General features: G+C 36.2%; 1 protein-coding gene across 13 annotated transcripts in view; it reads left to right on the top strand.

The window, feature by feature from the left end:
* GTDC1 (glycosyltransferase like domain containing 1) overlaps positions 1–15,420 on the top strand; it is a 349,484-nt gene that overhangs the window by 150,857 nt on the left and 183,207 nt on the right. For all 13 annotated transcript variants that reach the window (XM_032479395.1, XM_006191396.3, XM_006191394.3 and 10 more), the window contains 2 exons: positions 9,719–9,886; positions 13,316–13,489. In XM_032479395.1, the coding sequence (XP_032335286.1) occupies positions 9,719–9,886; positions 13,316–13,489 (342 nt within the window). The remainder of the gene's footprint in view (positions 1–9,718; positions 9,887–13,315; positions 13,490–15,420) is intronic.

The following is a 15,420-nucleotide window of genomic DNA, read 5'->3' as shown; positions in this document are numbered from 1 at the left end:
TGTTAATTTTAGAAGTAGATATGATTCATAAAAATAGCAGGTTACCATATTTTTCCTTGTTAGCTTATTAGTTATTTGGGCACAAAACACCTCTCTCTCCATGGTTGTCAGGAGCAACTTAGCTGGTACACCAGGAGACAGATACTATTACTGTTGTTGTTCTTGTGCTTATTTTAACGATTCCTGTGTCATAATAGTCAAATCTAAATGATGCTAATATCTAAAAGCAACTCTGTGCTTGCCTATGGTTTGCTCCCCAGGCTGATGCCTGAACTGAGCTTTCTGTATCTATTTAAGTAATGACCTTCTGGCTTGACTGGTCATCGTGTCCTTAAATGTGTGTAATCTTAAACAACACTGGTAGGGCTGGGTTGGTGTGACGATAGGACTTATATCCATTACCTTGGGTCTCCAGTCTTCCAACTTTATCATATTTAGAAATGAACTCCAGGGACTCATAAGTGGCATGAACTAAAGGCAGAGAACATTCCAATATAAAATGATGTGCTGCTGTTAAGGAATAGTCTTCTACGATAGATTAATCATGAGGTGAATTATAAATATTTCACATACTAATTATATTAGTTTATGGAGATAAAACACCATATGAAGTGTTCCCAGCACACTCAGCAAGTTAGTTGTGCTTTGCATGCTAATTGGCTCACTTCTTCAAGGCTGACAATCATGAATCCCTGAAGATGACAGAAATTATTATCATGATATTGTACATTCCTGATCTCAGTACCAAGTTGACACCTACCTTTCCCCAGGAGTTCCTTTTCTTTGGATGGTATCTTGATTCCTTGGTATATTAGCATGGTGAGTCAGAGAACAGTGCCTGACTTATTATTAAGGACCCTAAGGAAAATGTAATTGGCTTCATCAAAAATGACATCAAATAACACTTCCTATAGTGTATTGGGTGCTCAAGTTAGAAGATAAGTGCTTTCTCTGGGGGGCAGGAGATGGTTCCCGACTTGTTTTTTAATGGTAGGAGTAAATATTGTATTGAACACTTTACTATAAATAGAGAATCAACCAGTTTGATTTTCTCAGCATCATTGTGGTAATGAATGATGATTGATTGATTCATTTATCTGAAAACATTTACTGAGCACCTGAGATAGGATAGTGAACAAGGAAGATATAGGGCTTACTGAAAAGGAACTTAAAACCCAGAGTGGCAACTGCCACGTTAGGGAAGCTGTAGGATGCTAAAGAAAAGGACAGCAGATCAAATTTATCTCTTCAGGGAGTGTGTACCCTAATGGGAGGAAGCAGGAAAACGTATGAAACATTGCAGAAACATGTAGCGCGGTGTGTAAAATTATGTAACAAACCAAAACCCACATTTTTAACAGACATTTTTGGTGACCAAGCCCTTTAGTTTAATTAAATCTCCAATGCAGTTTCTTTTATTAGTCTATTGTCTATTATCTCTAGTTACCTATTGGACCCTCGACTTACATTCCACATTTGTAAAACCTGTCTCTTTATTTCTTCTCTACTCCAGCCGCTGATCTGTTTTCTCCCCTTGTGTTAAGGAATGTTATTACTACCCATCTGATTACACAAGCTAGAAATCTTTGAGTCACCCTTAGCCTGTCCCACCCAGACACCGAGTCAGACATTTCTGTTTCCCTCCTTGCTCTTAGTATCGGCCACTTCTTTCCGTCCCCTGGCCCTGAGCACCTCCTGGTTATGCCAGTAGGCTGACTCTTCCCTGTTATTTAGGGCATCACCTAGACAGCATCTCTTCAGGAGAGCCTTCCTTCAAGGGCATAATTTTCCCACAATTTGTCTTACTGTAGTCGTTCAGTAAATACGTGATGAATGAAGGGGTGAAATAAAACTGTTCAGGTTGACACGGCTCTTCTTTATACCATTTATATTCTTTTATTTCTCAAACATCGACTGTGATGGGAAGTACAGTTAACAGCAAACATTGAGTCACATTCTAGTCTTAGAGAATTCAGAATCAGTTTGGAATAACTGAAAAAGCAGAGGCTTTGGGTCCAGATCAACTTGGATTTGAAACACATCTTTGCCTCCTAGTAACTGCTGTTGTCTTAGCACTTAACCAAATCTCTTTAATTTCTTAATTGGTAAAATGGGGATAACAGGACACTTTTTCTAGGATGATGATGAACTGAGATGATGTGCTTTAAAAAAAACTTGCATAATACACGGTTCCCTGTCTTCCTTTAGTATATTATTGCATGAGAATTTTACAGCAACTTAAGGATTTCATTACTGAAAAATGATGATGGAGAGCCATAGTTTTAAGTGAACCAGTTTTATCTGTATTTGGATATGTACAGAGCAACATCCCTTATTTTGGGAGTGCTAGTTGGTGGTATTTTATCTGATTCCTTATCCTCTCATTTTACTACCACTTTTCTTAACCAATGAGCATCTACAACACAGCTAGTTAAGGATAATAAGTAGAAATAAAGCATCGCTAGTATAATCATACAAGTACAGTGGATCCCCATATGGCTGACAGATGAAGTATGAACTTCTCATCCTGCAATCGAGCACCTCTAGCTGTGATGAAAGACCATCTTTTTGGTTTTATCTGATTGCTTCCTTTTTTCCAAACCTTAAACTTTAGCCAACTGTCCCTCCTTTCTAATTTATTTAAATAACACCGATCCTTCCAGACCCAAGACCTCGGGACCCAGGCCTCCTCTGCTACCCTCAGTGAACCTGAGACTTGCTGATTTCCCACTGCACTTAGTTTTCTCTTCTTCTTCTGAACTGATAGGGCTTAGTGTCTCTCCCTTCATTCACAATCAGTCTTGCATGGCTTTGTGACATGTCTCGCGTGGAACAGAGCTGTTACTTACCTTTTTACATTTTTTTTTAATGTTCCCTCTATTTATGGCTTGTTTCACCAATTGTATTGTCAGCTTTTTTAGAGCAGGAGTGATATCTTACACTTCTTAGCTTGTCCAGTGAAGAGGCTTGATAATATTTTGTTGATAGGTGGTCTAAAACAGATGTATCTATAAATATTCTGAGTGATTCATATTACCTTGTCTCTTACAAGAATACTCTAAATGTAGAAAAAAAGTTTGTGTACACGGTAAAAATTTCAATTTATTTATAGTTTTTTTTTCAGTAGTAGGCTCATCCTCCCTTCCTGTTTCTTACTTTCCTGTTGCAAACATAATTACTGAGAGTCTTTTATGAAGATACCAAGAATTAAAAGGCTTTAGAGGTTGCTGGAGTAATTTAAGGGATACCTGAATTTAAGTGGTACCGTTAGCTAAGAAATCTCTATAGGTTTTATGTAATTTATCTCCTTAAGCGTCCGTTAGGCAGGTCAGAATGCTGATGACTGGAGTGGATAGATGCTAAGAAACTAGCTGGAGATATTGTTCAGTAGTAGGTCCTGCCTACAGACCTCAATTCCCAGCCTTCTGGACAAGTGTTCTTTTCACAATGCTTTCCTGGCCATCATGATAAGCACAACAAAGGAACATTACTTGGTGGAAAAAAACCAAAACTGACCAATTAATTGATCCTACCCTGGATACTCAATTAAATTCCCCACTGCAAGAACCCAAGAAGTTAAATGACTCCATTTCTTTTTCTTTTATATAATGACTTCCATCTTGCATTTTTAATTGTTTTAACAAATGCAAACATTTTGTTATACATGTTCTTCAAGGTTTTTGAAAATCCATAACATTTAAACATGCAGTAGAAATGTTCTATTTAAGATGAAGTAGCTGGCAATGAAAGCACAGTTAACATGAATTTTATCAATGGTTAATGAATATTAGAACTCAGTTTTACAAATTTAAAACATATATGTAAGCCAAAGACTTTGGAAATGTTTGGAAATAATTTTCATTTATGCATGTGTATATTATGAGCTCTTGTTACACTGAAACACTGTCAGCATGCTTGGAAGTGGTACAGTGGAGGACATGACAGCCTCCTCTCTTTCACTTCTCACACCCAGTTCATAGGAGACCTGGGCAGCACCATCAGCAAACCCCGTCAGACTGCTCACCGCCATCCGCGCTGTCATCTTAGTCCAGGGCACCGTCATTCTTCTCTTTCCTGACTGTTCTCTCTTCTTCCAAAATGATTCCTTACTGTCTGTTTTCCATATAGCAGTCAGAGTAAAGTCTTCTGATTTTAAAAAGTAGTAAAACATCTCATGAGATACATTAAACAAATGTAACAGAAACACAAGAGATTACACAATAAAATTTTTAAACTTTATGGATACATGAATCTAGAAACTCACATTCTGGTCAGATATTATAACACATCATATCATGAAATCTGTTAAAATGTGTGTTTTAGAAATAATTTTTAACATAGTACAACATGTAAACTATTGAAGCAAAAAAAAGAAAAAAAAAGCAAAATTGCAGTCATTTCTATATATTACAAAGTGAAAGAATAAAGGTAAATTCCCCCAATAGGCATTTATAATTCTGTCATTTCTCTACTTAAAATTCCTTCGGTCTCTTCCCATTCATTGCTCTTACCATAAAATCCAAAATGATTTGCATGTCTCACAAAGGCCCATGGATTTCCTCAGCGTCTTCTCTGGCTACTCGTTGCACAAATTGCTCCAGCTTCCTTGGTCTTTATTCATTTCCTCCACCTGCCAGTTTTTTTCTTACCTTCTCTACTTTGTTTTCCATTTTAGGTCCATCATTTAGCCTAGTACCTTGAAAATAAAAGATGCTCAAGGTATGCTGACTAAATGAGCACCAGAATGCAAATAGTGGCCATCTCTTTTTGGGGTGCTTGTGTGTGATAAATATTTAATTTATACTTTTTGTACTTAAAATATTTTTCTGTTATGAACATGTGTTTTCTAATTATCAGAAAGAAAACAGTAGCATTCTAGAATTGGAGAGCCTTAGTAGGTGAAATTCAGCAAGTTAGGAGGAACTTAGAAATTAGATTATCACAAGCTGATCAATGGTCTGTACAAGAAAATCAATTCAGTGAGAACCTGCATTCAGGTAGCATGGCTGGAGTGTTGGGTTAAGGGGGAGCTGGTATACCCAGAGCTGTGCTTTCCCCTACAATAGCCATCACTTTATGGCCATTTAATTTAAATTTAAATTAAATTGAAAACCCAGTTTCTCAGTTGCACTAGCTACCTCTCAAATGGTTGACACTCATATGCAGCTAATCGTTGCTATATTGGACAGTACAGATATAGAAATTTTTCATCATCACTGAAAATACTATGTAGCAAAAAGCACAGGATCTAGAATCCTGGGAGTAGATATCAAGGAGCAGGAACTCAGGATAGGCAACAAAAGAACGAAGAAAGACTTTGGTGGTGAGGCTGGGCAACATGAATCTAGACAAGCAGTTAAGTTGTTGAGCAAAGTGACATAGCTGGAGGGTGGAATGAGTCTTTTGTCAAAGGCTTATTGAAGCCCTGCAAGGAGTTTTTTAGGTATAAATAACAACCCAAATTGGTATCTGTGTTAAATTGTGTACTGTATCCTGTTATGTGATAAATGGTTTTGGGAGATAGGGGGCTATTGAAAGATTTCATGGAGAAAGAGTGAGATAAGGCAGTCCATGAGGGATTTTCTCCTAGACTGTATATGGCGGTGGTTGAAATATTAAATGCCTCTCCAGTGCTTAGGTATGTTTTAACATCCCTTTTGACATATGAAGAGAATAGGAGAAAAGGCAAACAACTATTGTACTCAAGCTGAACCAAAGAAAAATAAAATCTTGAATTTCGTTGTGTTGAATAATTTTGGATTCCTTAATGTGACTCAGACTGTAGATGTAACGTGCATGGAAAATAATTGAAACATGTATGTGGATACAATTCCAAATACCTAGAATGGTGTTTACGTGTTTGCAGCACAGAGCCGTTTTGGTGAGACGATTTTAATAGCAGCTACTTACACTTTTGGTGAGATGGTAAGCTAATGATGTAGTCGTTAATTTGAATTTAGCAGACATTTAAAATACAGGTTTCTCTTACAGAGACAAAAGTTGCAATTTAAAGCTCTTCGGTGGTCTAAAAACAGCTTAATTCTGTAGTAGCATGGTAATAAGTACTAATCCAGCTTATACAGTGATTGTAGTATGTCATGTTTGTGAAAGATTGCCCAACTGCTTTCTCTGGGTTTTATGTTAATTTAAAAATATTAAACATAAAACCTTATAACATCTTCATGCTGAGATAAACTGTTCAATTTAACTTGTGCTCAAGCAGCAGCTGTCAGGAATTATCTTGTTCCTAGTGGTTTTTGCTATCACCTTGTGCCCTTTCCTGCCAGAGACACAGTGTGAGATGATAAAGCTCACCTTTTAGGATTTATTGCTTAAATGATACCTGAGGCAAGATGAACACTGGGAGCCTAGGCGTTAGCTGCTGACTGAGTGATGTCATTCACTGTGTTATCATACACTTTTTTTTTAATTGATGAAAGAGGGCAGAGTAAAAATTGCCTATGAATCTTACCTGCATTTCTTTTGTGGGCTTCTTCATCACTTCTTTTGTGATGTCATGGAGCTAAATATTTGAGGAATTGATTATTGTCCAATTTAACTACCATTTTACAACCGAAAAAGCAAAAAGACATGTTTTACTAATGTTGGAGATAATTTCCACAATTTAGAAGTAGTGAGAGCTATTTTAAGATTAGTTATAAAAATAAAATGAGTTTCTTGTTAATGATTGAGCAAACTGGAGGAAGTGTTGGTGTGGGCAGTCCCCAATGGTTAATATTATGAAAATCATTGCCACTTTCTTCTGAATGTGTTACCTTCTTCCATTTGAGAGGTTTTGTTTGGAAGACTCCACTTTAGACTTGGGTTCCTTGATTATGGATTAGGTGGTAAGTAGGGTAAGGAGAGTGGGTTTGGGGTGGGAGTAGAGTGAAGGGCTTGCCTTGGTTAAACGTTTGCTACAGATGTTCCACCCTGAGGGTGGAGAAAATTAACAATTGGATTATGGAGAAAATTAACAATTGGATTATGACTAGAAATACATATATGATAGGTTTATTGTTTATGGAATGTAGTGTATTTTTCCCTTCTCCTTACTGCCATTGAAGGCATATCCTCCCAAATTTATAGTTTTATAAATGTATAACTTAAAAATCTGTAAGACTAGATTAGTGAGTTGCAGTTTACCATTCATTTAATCAATTGTTAAAACATTGTGCAATTTATTTCTATCTATGAATATTTGAATATTTGTTATTAGTAGCCTCTTTGGCAGAACCATTTAAGAATTAGTTGCAGACATCATGACACTTTACATGTAAATAATTCAACATGTGTCTCCTAAAAATAAGGATATCCTCCTACATAATTGTAAGAAAATTACTACAGTTCTAGACTGATAAAAATTTACAACCTTATATTCAGTCCATATTCAGAGTTTCCCTGTTGTCCTTATTATAGTCCTTTAGAGCTGATTTTTTTCCCCTCCAGTATCTCATCAAGGATCACACGTTGCATTTTGTTTTGGGGTCTTTTTTATTTCCCTTTATGCTAAATTTTTTTCCTTTTATGATCTTGACATTTTTGGAGATCCAGCCCATTTATTTTGCAGAATATTTGTCTGATTGTTTCCTCATGACCAAATTCAGATCATGCATTTTTGGCAAGAATACTACATTGGTGATTTCTACCTCAGTGTTTCCCATTGAGAAAACATGCTATCTCTTTGACCCATTATTGTTCATATTATATTTGATCACTTGGGTAAGTTGATATCTACCAGATTTCTCCATTATAAGGGTAACTCCCCCTTTTTGCAATTAATAAATAAATGGAAGCTGCAGTTAATGAATTGTACTTCCTTGTGTGTGAAAAACATCAAGTTTGCTCAGGACTTAATGATTAAGAATTAGTCATCGCCTGCAATAGTATGTATTTTGGGGGTGGGGAGTAAGGATAGTGGCAGATGGGGAGTATTACTCACTAAGTAGATCCACAAGTTACCATCCATTTTCTTTTAAGGAAAATATTGATTGATTGAGATTAAGTTTTGTTGTTCTCTTGACTGAGGATCAGATTTGAGGATAAGCAAATAGCTTAATATTTTGGAAATTTCAGTCTAAGATTAGAAAGGCTTATACTTGGTGGTGGTGGGAATATTTTTGGACAAAACAGGACATTTTCTAAACATAGTTTTTCTCTTTGCATTAGTTGAGTACAAATAGACAATTGAAAAATTAAATGAATCTCCTTGATAAGATTTCTTTTATTTTAAAGTGATAAATCATAATGTACAGGAATGTGAGTTTAGAGAGGTCACTACTTTTCGGTCTTATGTGCCTTCCTTTAGCCTACGAAGAAGATGCTGGAATTCCTATTTATGATAGATGCACTTATTGTGTAGTCATTCTTCTTATGTGAAAGGCCAGTGCAGCAGATCATATAAACACCTGAAGTTAGCCATTTGGCTTGTCAGCAAGGGAGAATTTATAGTAGTTGTAATCATGGTAATAACAAGGATGCTATTTTGTATTTATTAAGTACAGTAAAAAGCATTCGCAGTGTAAGTGGTCCACAACCAATTCATATCCGAGGTGTGATGAACAATAGTACTTCAGGCTTAGACCAGGAGCCTCTGCTTTGCCACTTTCTACCAGTGTGATTCTGGGAAAAACTCTTAACCTTCTTGAACCTCATTTTTTAGAATGGGAATTAAAACTGTAAGGGTCAAATGATGCTATATTATGTTATAAAGGTGGCATTCCATTAAAATTGGGCCATCTAAATGTCCTCAGCTGCTCAGGGACTGTAATTTGTCCCTCTTTTGTGTCCATATGTGTTAGCCACCTCATTAGTGAAATATTTCCAGGTTGTCCCAGACAGTTGTCGCTTACTGTTTATTCCTCTAATACTTCGTTCATGTCACTATTATGGGCAGCATTCGTGCTGTGGGCTGTCTCGTTCATCTTTTCTGTTCTTCCTGACTGGACCTTGGTACACAGCAGGCATTTATAGTAAATGTTTGTGGAATGAGTGTGTAAACAGACACTATTTCATTTATAAATGTGGATAGGTAGACTTTCAGTTTCTTTTTCCTCCCAAAGATAAGGAATCAGCCTTTCTTCATTTTTTAAATTTATGTTTTATATAAGGGATATTACAGTGTACATCTGGTGCCATTAGCAGTCCAGTAATGGAGAAGAAAATATTTTTTAAAAACCCACAAATATTGCAGAATATTTAACGGGGTTGGGGGCAGTGTGAAAACATGCCAGGAGAAGAAGCCCTTACTAGATAAGTCTATTGCATAAATCAAAAGTGTTTATGTCATAACACAAGCATGTGCCGTTCCTGCTCATATATTGAATTTCAGTAGTTGGTTGCATAAAGAAGTAAAGTGTAATGAAACTGGCAAGCAAAGTATTCCCCAGTCAGCCTTATCTTTGTTCCATTTGTCCTTCAGATAGAGCTTTTCTTGCTTTTTTCAATAGAATCCATCCAGCTTTTTTTTTTTTTTTTGCATGTCTCAGTAACTGAGCTGAGAAGACCAATGAGATTCGGGGCTTTTATAGTTCATAGCAGCTGCTCTTTAAGAGATCAAAACTTAGAATGCTGCTACATAGTATTAAGGCTTAAGTCTTGATGTGTCCCTATGGGGGATGTGTTTGTCTTGGGGTAGGATGAGGAAAGAGGAGAGAAGGTGAAGGATGATCACTTCCAGCGTGCTCGGGGCAGTAACTCTAATTTCCTTGTTTCCTAGGATCCTCTTTGCAAGCTCAGTGCTTAACCTGACCGAACTGGCTGCCCTTCGGCCTGATCTTGGGAAATTGAAAAAGATTCTGTACTTCCATGAGAACCAATTGGTATATCCTGTCAAGAAATGTCAGGAGAGGGATTTCCAATATGGATACAACCAGATTCTCTCGTGGTAGGTATAGATTGTGTCATTGTATTTAGTCCTTTGCCACCTTTTTCCCTTGTAGATAGTTAACTTTTTAAATCTAGAGATCTACTGTACACTTATTTTAAAAACACCTTAAATTAGATACCAGTGTTTAAACATCCTTCCATGGTAGGCATTACTTATGCCTCTGCAACATATACATACAAGAGAACAGCTAATCTTTTTATAAAAAATATATATGTAATAATTAATTATATGTTGAACTAATTATCTAACTGTATTTTCTACAACATTCAAAATAGAATCAAAGGGGTGACAGAAACCTTCTCCACCCCCTGATTCCATCATCTCTTGTTTAAGGCAGCCTTTTAGAAAAAGGCAGTTAGTCAGTTCTTATTTACCAACTACTTTTAGTGTATCCAGCTAAAATCAAGATAGAAATTAACAGAGGGGTAAATGAAAATTAAAGCATAATGGAGCAAGGGGTTTTGTCCTTTTATTCTTATTGTTTGTAAGAGAAAACTATGGAAAATGAATTTTTTTTTTCCTTTCATTGAGTCTTCTGAAATTGCAGAACTTTAAAATACCATGACATTTCAAAGGGGATGGTCCTTCTCTATTGTTACTTCAACAGCGTGTATCTCCTGAACTTAGTTTAATGAAAGGAGTTAATAAAAACTCCAAAACAGCTCTGCTGTTGGATCCCATGCACATAACTGCTGCACTCAGGTAGAGGCAGTTTGGCAGTGGCTGGGTACATTTTACTCACCTTTTTAAATAGTTATTAGCAGTTGGGATTGATGATGTGTTTAAACAGACTCCCAACTCTTGCAAGTATTTTCCAGAGTTTAGTTGACATAGAAAAACAGCTAGATGGAACTACTTCTGTGTTTTGAGCATTTTGTAAATGTTTTCCTGCAATCGTTTTTACAAGCTGCTTTGATTGTGAAGTAGCAGTGCTATCAACATAGAGTGGAGCCACTTCACGTCAAATGTCTCATAAAAAAAGCAACCATTTTAAAATTTCATAATAAAATTAAAATACTTTATTTTATATGGAAGCGGAGAGGGGAAATATGTTTTAAAAACAAAAATAAAATCACTTTGTGCTTTATCAATATGGAAAGCATTTGTAATATTCTTTTGGTTTCTTGAATTAGCATCATTCTTTTCCTCAGATAGTGTGTGTTTATTACCCCTGAGAAATAACTGAGGAAAAAAAATTAAGTCTATTTTTCCCTTTATGGGTGGCTTTAAAGTTAATGGAAGTTACACCCACTCATATCAGAGAGGAAATGCATGAAAAAGAAAATTTCTGTAAACTATCTTAGATCTTTAATTTGGCATAGACTGGGTTTTTAAGAATATAAGTAGTTAGGTTGCATGCCCTTTGAGGGCAGATATCTAAAAAAAAGTTCTAGCTCACTGCCTCTCATCTCCATTTCATAAAAGGTTGCTTTTGGTCAAAGGAATGAGACTGTAAAAGCTTATACATGACTTTTCAGCATTGCTCTTCTCAAGAGAGTAAACTGATAGTCAGACTCAGAAAGGTAGACTTGATCATCGGTTGGACTCTCAAAGAGAAAAAAATGGTTTGCAGTCGTTCAGAGGAGAAATAAGAGTGTCAGAAAGCAGTCCGGTTCAGATTCTCTTTGAGAAGTATGACTGCTGCTTTCTCAAATGTTTCTTTAGTTTTCTTGCTGACTTCTGCTTTTGTTGGTGCTGTCAGACTTCTTTCCTGACCGTGTGGCTGTTAAGGACTTCAGAGATGACTGACATAAGCACTCACCTTAAATAGAGGTTCCGCTCACCCTCTGACTTATGAACACATGTCGTAACTGTATATTATGACCTGTAGGTCGCTATTACAATACGTGACATATGGTGAAAACAGACTAGCCGTAAAACATCCTTCAACTTCTGGTATATTATTACATTGGCTTCCTCATTGCTTGGTGTTGTGTCAGCACTTCAGTGACATCCTTGTGTATTATCCATGTTGTAATCACCCCAACCTCAAATTTGCACTAGGTTGAAACTAAAAAAATACACTTGTATGGAAAACCAATTTTGCAGGGATGGGGACAGATAGGGGTGGCAGGTCAACATTCCTTTTGTTGCTTTTTCAGTTCCAGTACATATTAATAATAGGAACTTTGGCAGTCTCTGTAAATATGAATTAAACTAAACTGAGGACTTGCTAAAATATTCCTCCTCTGTAAGCTCTGTTTATTCATTTGCGTTTTGTGGCCTTACGGGCTTAATGTGTCTTCCTTTTGGTTTTCTTGAGCTTTTTCAGGGTGACATAAAACTAACTGCTTTTTCTGTTTGATCTTGTATACCTTCTTATCAAAGCATTTATATGCATTTTATTGAGATTCAGTGACATTGAAACACTGAATCATTGCTTAAAGAGGGCTATCTTAAAAAAGAAAACAATGATTTATTAAATTGTTTTTTGACTCATAAAGGGAACATAGTACATATTCCTGTTTTATCCAGTTCACCCATGGTTATCATTTGTGTTCACTTGTTTCCAAGAAAATGTTATAGGCTAGTTTGAAAACTACTAACGTATTTATGACATATAAAATTTGTTTTTACATTTCCTTCTATGTGTTTTAGATTATTTTTATTAAAAAATACTAAGGAGAGGATCACAGCCTTTGCATTAAAAGCAATAGCCAATATTATATTTATTTTGTTTAATTCCGCAGGTCCATGATATTGTGGTCCTTTATAATACTTCGTTTTATGTGATCAGGAAGACCTAGTGACATGGATTTCACCAATTTCTTCTACCTCTCTGAGCACCCCACATATGATAGTAAAATAAATTTTTTGTAGAGTTCTCATATCATCCTTCCTGTGTAGTTCTAGAACTTAAAAAAAACAAACAAAACAAAAAACCTAACAGCTTCTTAAAGCGAGGTTAAAATGAGAAATAGACTTTACCCACATACTTTGATGGTCTGCTTTAGTATGAAGTAGCTTTCTCTGGGTTAGGCCCCTTGCAGGCTGTGGCAAGTATGGCGGGAGTTCTGGTCCCAGTGCCGTGGTGGAAGATGAAGTACGTCTCTGACGTGGAAACCCAGCATGGGTATCCAGGCCACAAAGAAAAAGGTCCTGCTGTACTTGCTGTTGAAAACAGAGAAAGTTCCTAGCATTGTGGGAAAATATACTTTGGTTTCAAGCCTCATAGGATCACGTTAAGTCATTTAACTCCTCTCCTGCCTTTCCTCCCTGATGCCAACAATCTAACTTCCCTTCGTATAGTACTAATAAACTAACTTACCTTTCAGAGTCATGGTGGTAAATACTGGTGGGAAGTGCAGCGTTCTTTGCACACCCAAGATGCAGTGTAAACTCTGATTAATACAGTGGCCTTAGTCTTATGAAAAACAACTGGACGAGTGTGGGCTCACTGTTTGCTTTTATCCTTTTCCTTGACAGCCTGGTGGCTGATGTGGTGGTATTCAACTCGGTTTTTAATATGGAGTCATTTCTTACTTCTATTGGAAAATTCATGAAGCTGATTCCTGATCACAGACCCAAGGATCTGGAAAGTATCATCAGACCCAAGTGCCAAGTTATTTACTTTCCCATCAGGTTTCCTGATGTGAGCAGGTCAGTACGTTTGTCTCCATTCTCAATACTGTGTCATAAATTTTTTCCCAAGTGTATAAAAATTGGTAACATTCTTGCCAATTTTAACTTTTCAGCATAAGCATGGTTAATTAGAGGATCGAATTCTAGTTTGCTATGCTGTGATTTACAAAGATTTTAAATAATCATGTGTCCAACCTATCACTGAATGGTTAATTTCGATATTGAGTTCTTCCTTTCTTTTCTCTTGTTTGTTTGCTGAAGCAAGGGGCTTTGGCTTTTAACACTCATTGTTTTGTTTCTTTATTTGCTGTTTTGCTACAGAAGTCACTGTCAAGTGTATGCCTCAGTCTTTGTGTTCAACTTATGTCCTGGTTTATAAGTATGGTAGTAACTGTCCTAAGTAAATCAGTGCTAAATTTTACTGCTTGGATTACTTTCAGTCCCCATTCTGTTTTCTTCTATTTTCTTCCTGCTTCCATTTTTTATTATTTACATTACCTTAGTAAAGAGTTAGGTCCCTATATTGGGTTGCAAATGCACGTAATTACCGTTTCTTTTTCTCAGTCACTAAGGATCTTTTTTTATTACCTTTATCACTGGGCCCACCCTGAATTAGCAGTGGATGATGTGGCTCAAAAGGAACGTTCTAAAATTCCTTTTCACTTTTGATTAAACCTAGCAAAATTGTTTTTACCACCACCAGGAATATTTCTCCCTTGTGAACAGAAAGTGTACTTCAGTGGGACTCATACTGGCCGGGGATGCTGCTGTTTTGAAACTGACTGTGTCCTTACAAAGAGTTCAGGGACAGCTGTTTCTTCCCCATCCTTGAAATGAAGGCAGGAGACAGTGTGAGGTCCGCACATGCTACGCAGGAGGCAGCATCAGTCTCTGTGTTCTGGACTCACTGAGTTCACCCAGATTTTGCTGTGGGGACTGTCGTCCTCTTCCACACTCCTAATGTGACTCACGTGAGTGTCTTCCTAGTTAATACTGCATTGAAGAAAAAATCTGCCTAATACCAAATCAAGTTTGAGTGAGTCATAAAATTTAAGTTAGACCACCTTGCCTAGTTCTTACTTTATGGGGTCCAGAAAACAGAAGCCCAGGGAAGCAGACTGGCTTGCGCTCACACTGCTGATTCTCATCGGAGACTAGATAACAATTTAGACTCTATGACCTTTGATTCAATTTTCTATTTACTGTCCAGTCTTCTTATCACTATAGGTCATTTGTCAAAAATGTTTAATGATTTATTTGCAGTTATGAAAACTATAAAACTAAGTGAAACTAAGATAACAATTGATTTTCAGGTATATAGGTGTGTATATATATATATATATATATATATATATATATATAAAATGTATCCATGTATGTAATATACGATTTTCATATGTGTGATGAGAGAATTTTAACTTTTGAGAAGCATGATTGTTATACTTTAGATCTATGATTATCTAGAACACTGCTTATACTTTAGATCGTATTTTTGAAATTTGAACCTTATTTTTTGACATGTTTTTAAGATTTTCATATAATAGTAAATAGTCAAAATATACATCTTTAAGTGACTAGGTAATTGTAGCATATCTTTATTATTACTGCTATAGAATTCCAAATAAATAATGTTTTAAACTTTATTTGCATCTGATATAGTCCTACAACATTGTATGTTTAATACACCTGTGGCAATTGAATAGTTTATTAATTTGGACTGTATTACCATAAATAAATCTAGCTAAACGGAAGAAGGTTAAGAAATTCTGTGGCCAAGATAACATTCATAAGCAAGGTCTTAGCCCAGAGTGTTATTTGAATTATTTTCAAATGGTAATTTGCTTTATCCAACCCAAACTCATATAGTGTAAGTAAGTGATTATTTGCATGAATGACAATCATTCTAATGCCTGCAGTCTTAAAAGAGTATTATTTTGTTGAGATGTTGA

The sequence above is a fragment of the Camelus ferus genome, chromosome 5, assembly GCF_009834535.1.
Source record: "Camelus ferus isolate YT-003-E chromosome 5, BCGSAC_Cfer_1.0, whole genome shotgun sequence".
Lineage (NCBI taxonomy): Eukaryota > Metazoa > Chordata > Mammalia > Artiodactyla > Camelidae > Camelus > Camelus ferus.
This window is presented reverse-complemented; position numbering and strand designations above follow the sequence as displayed.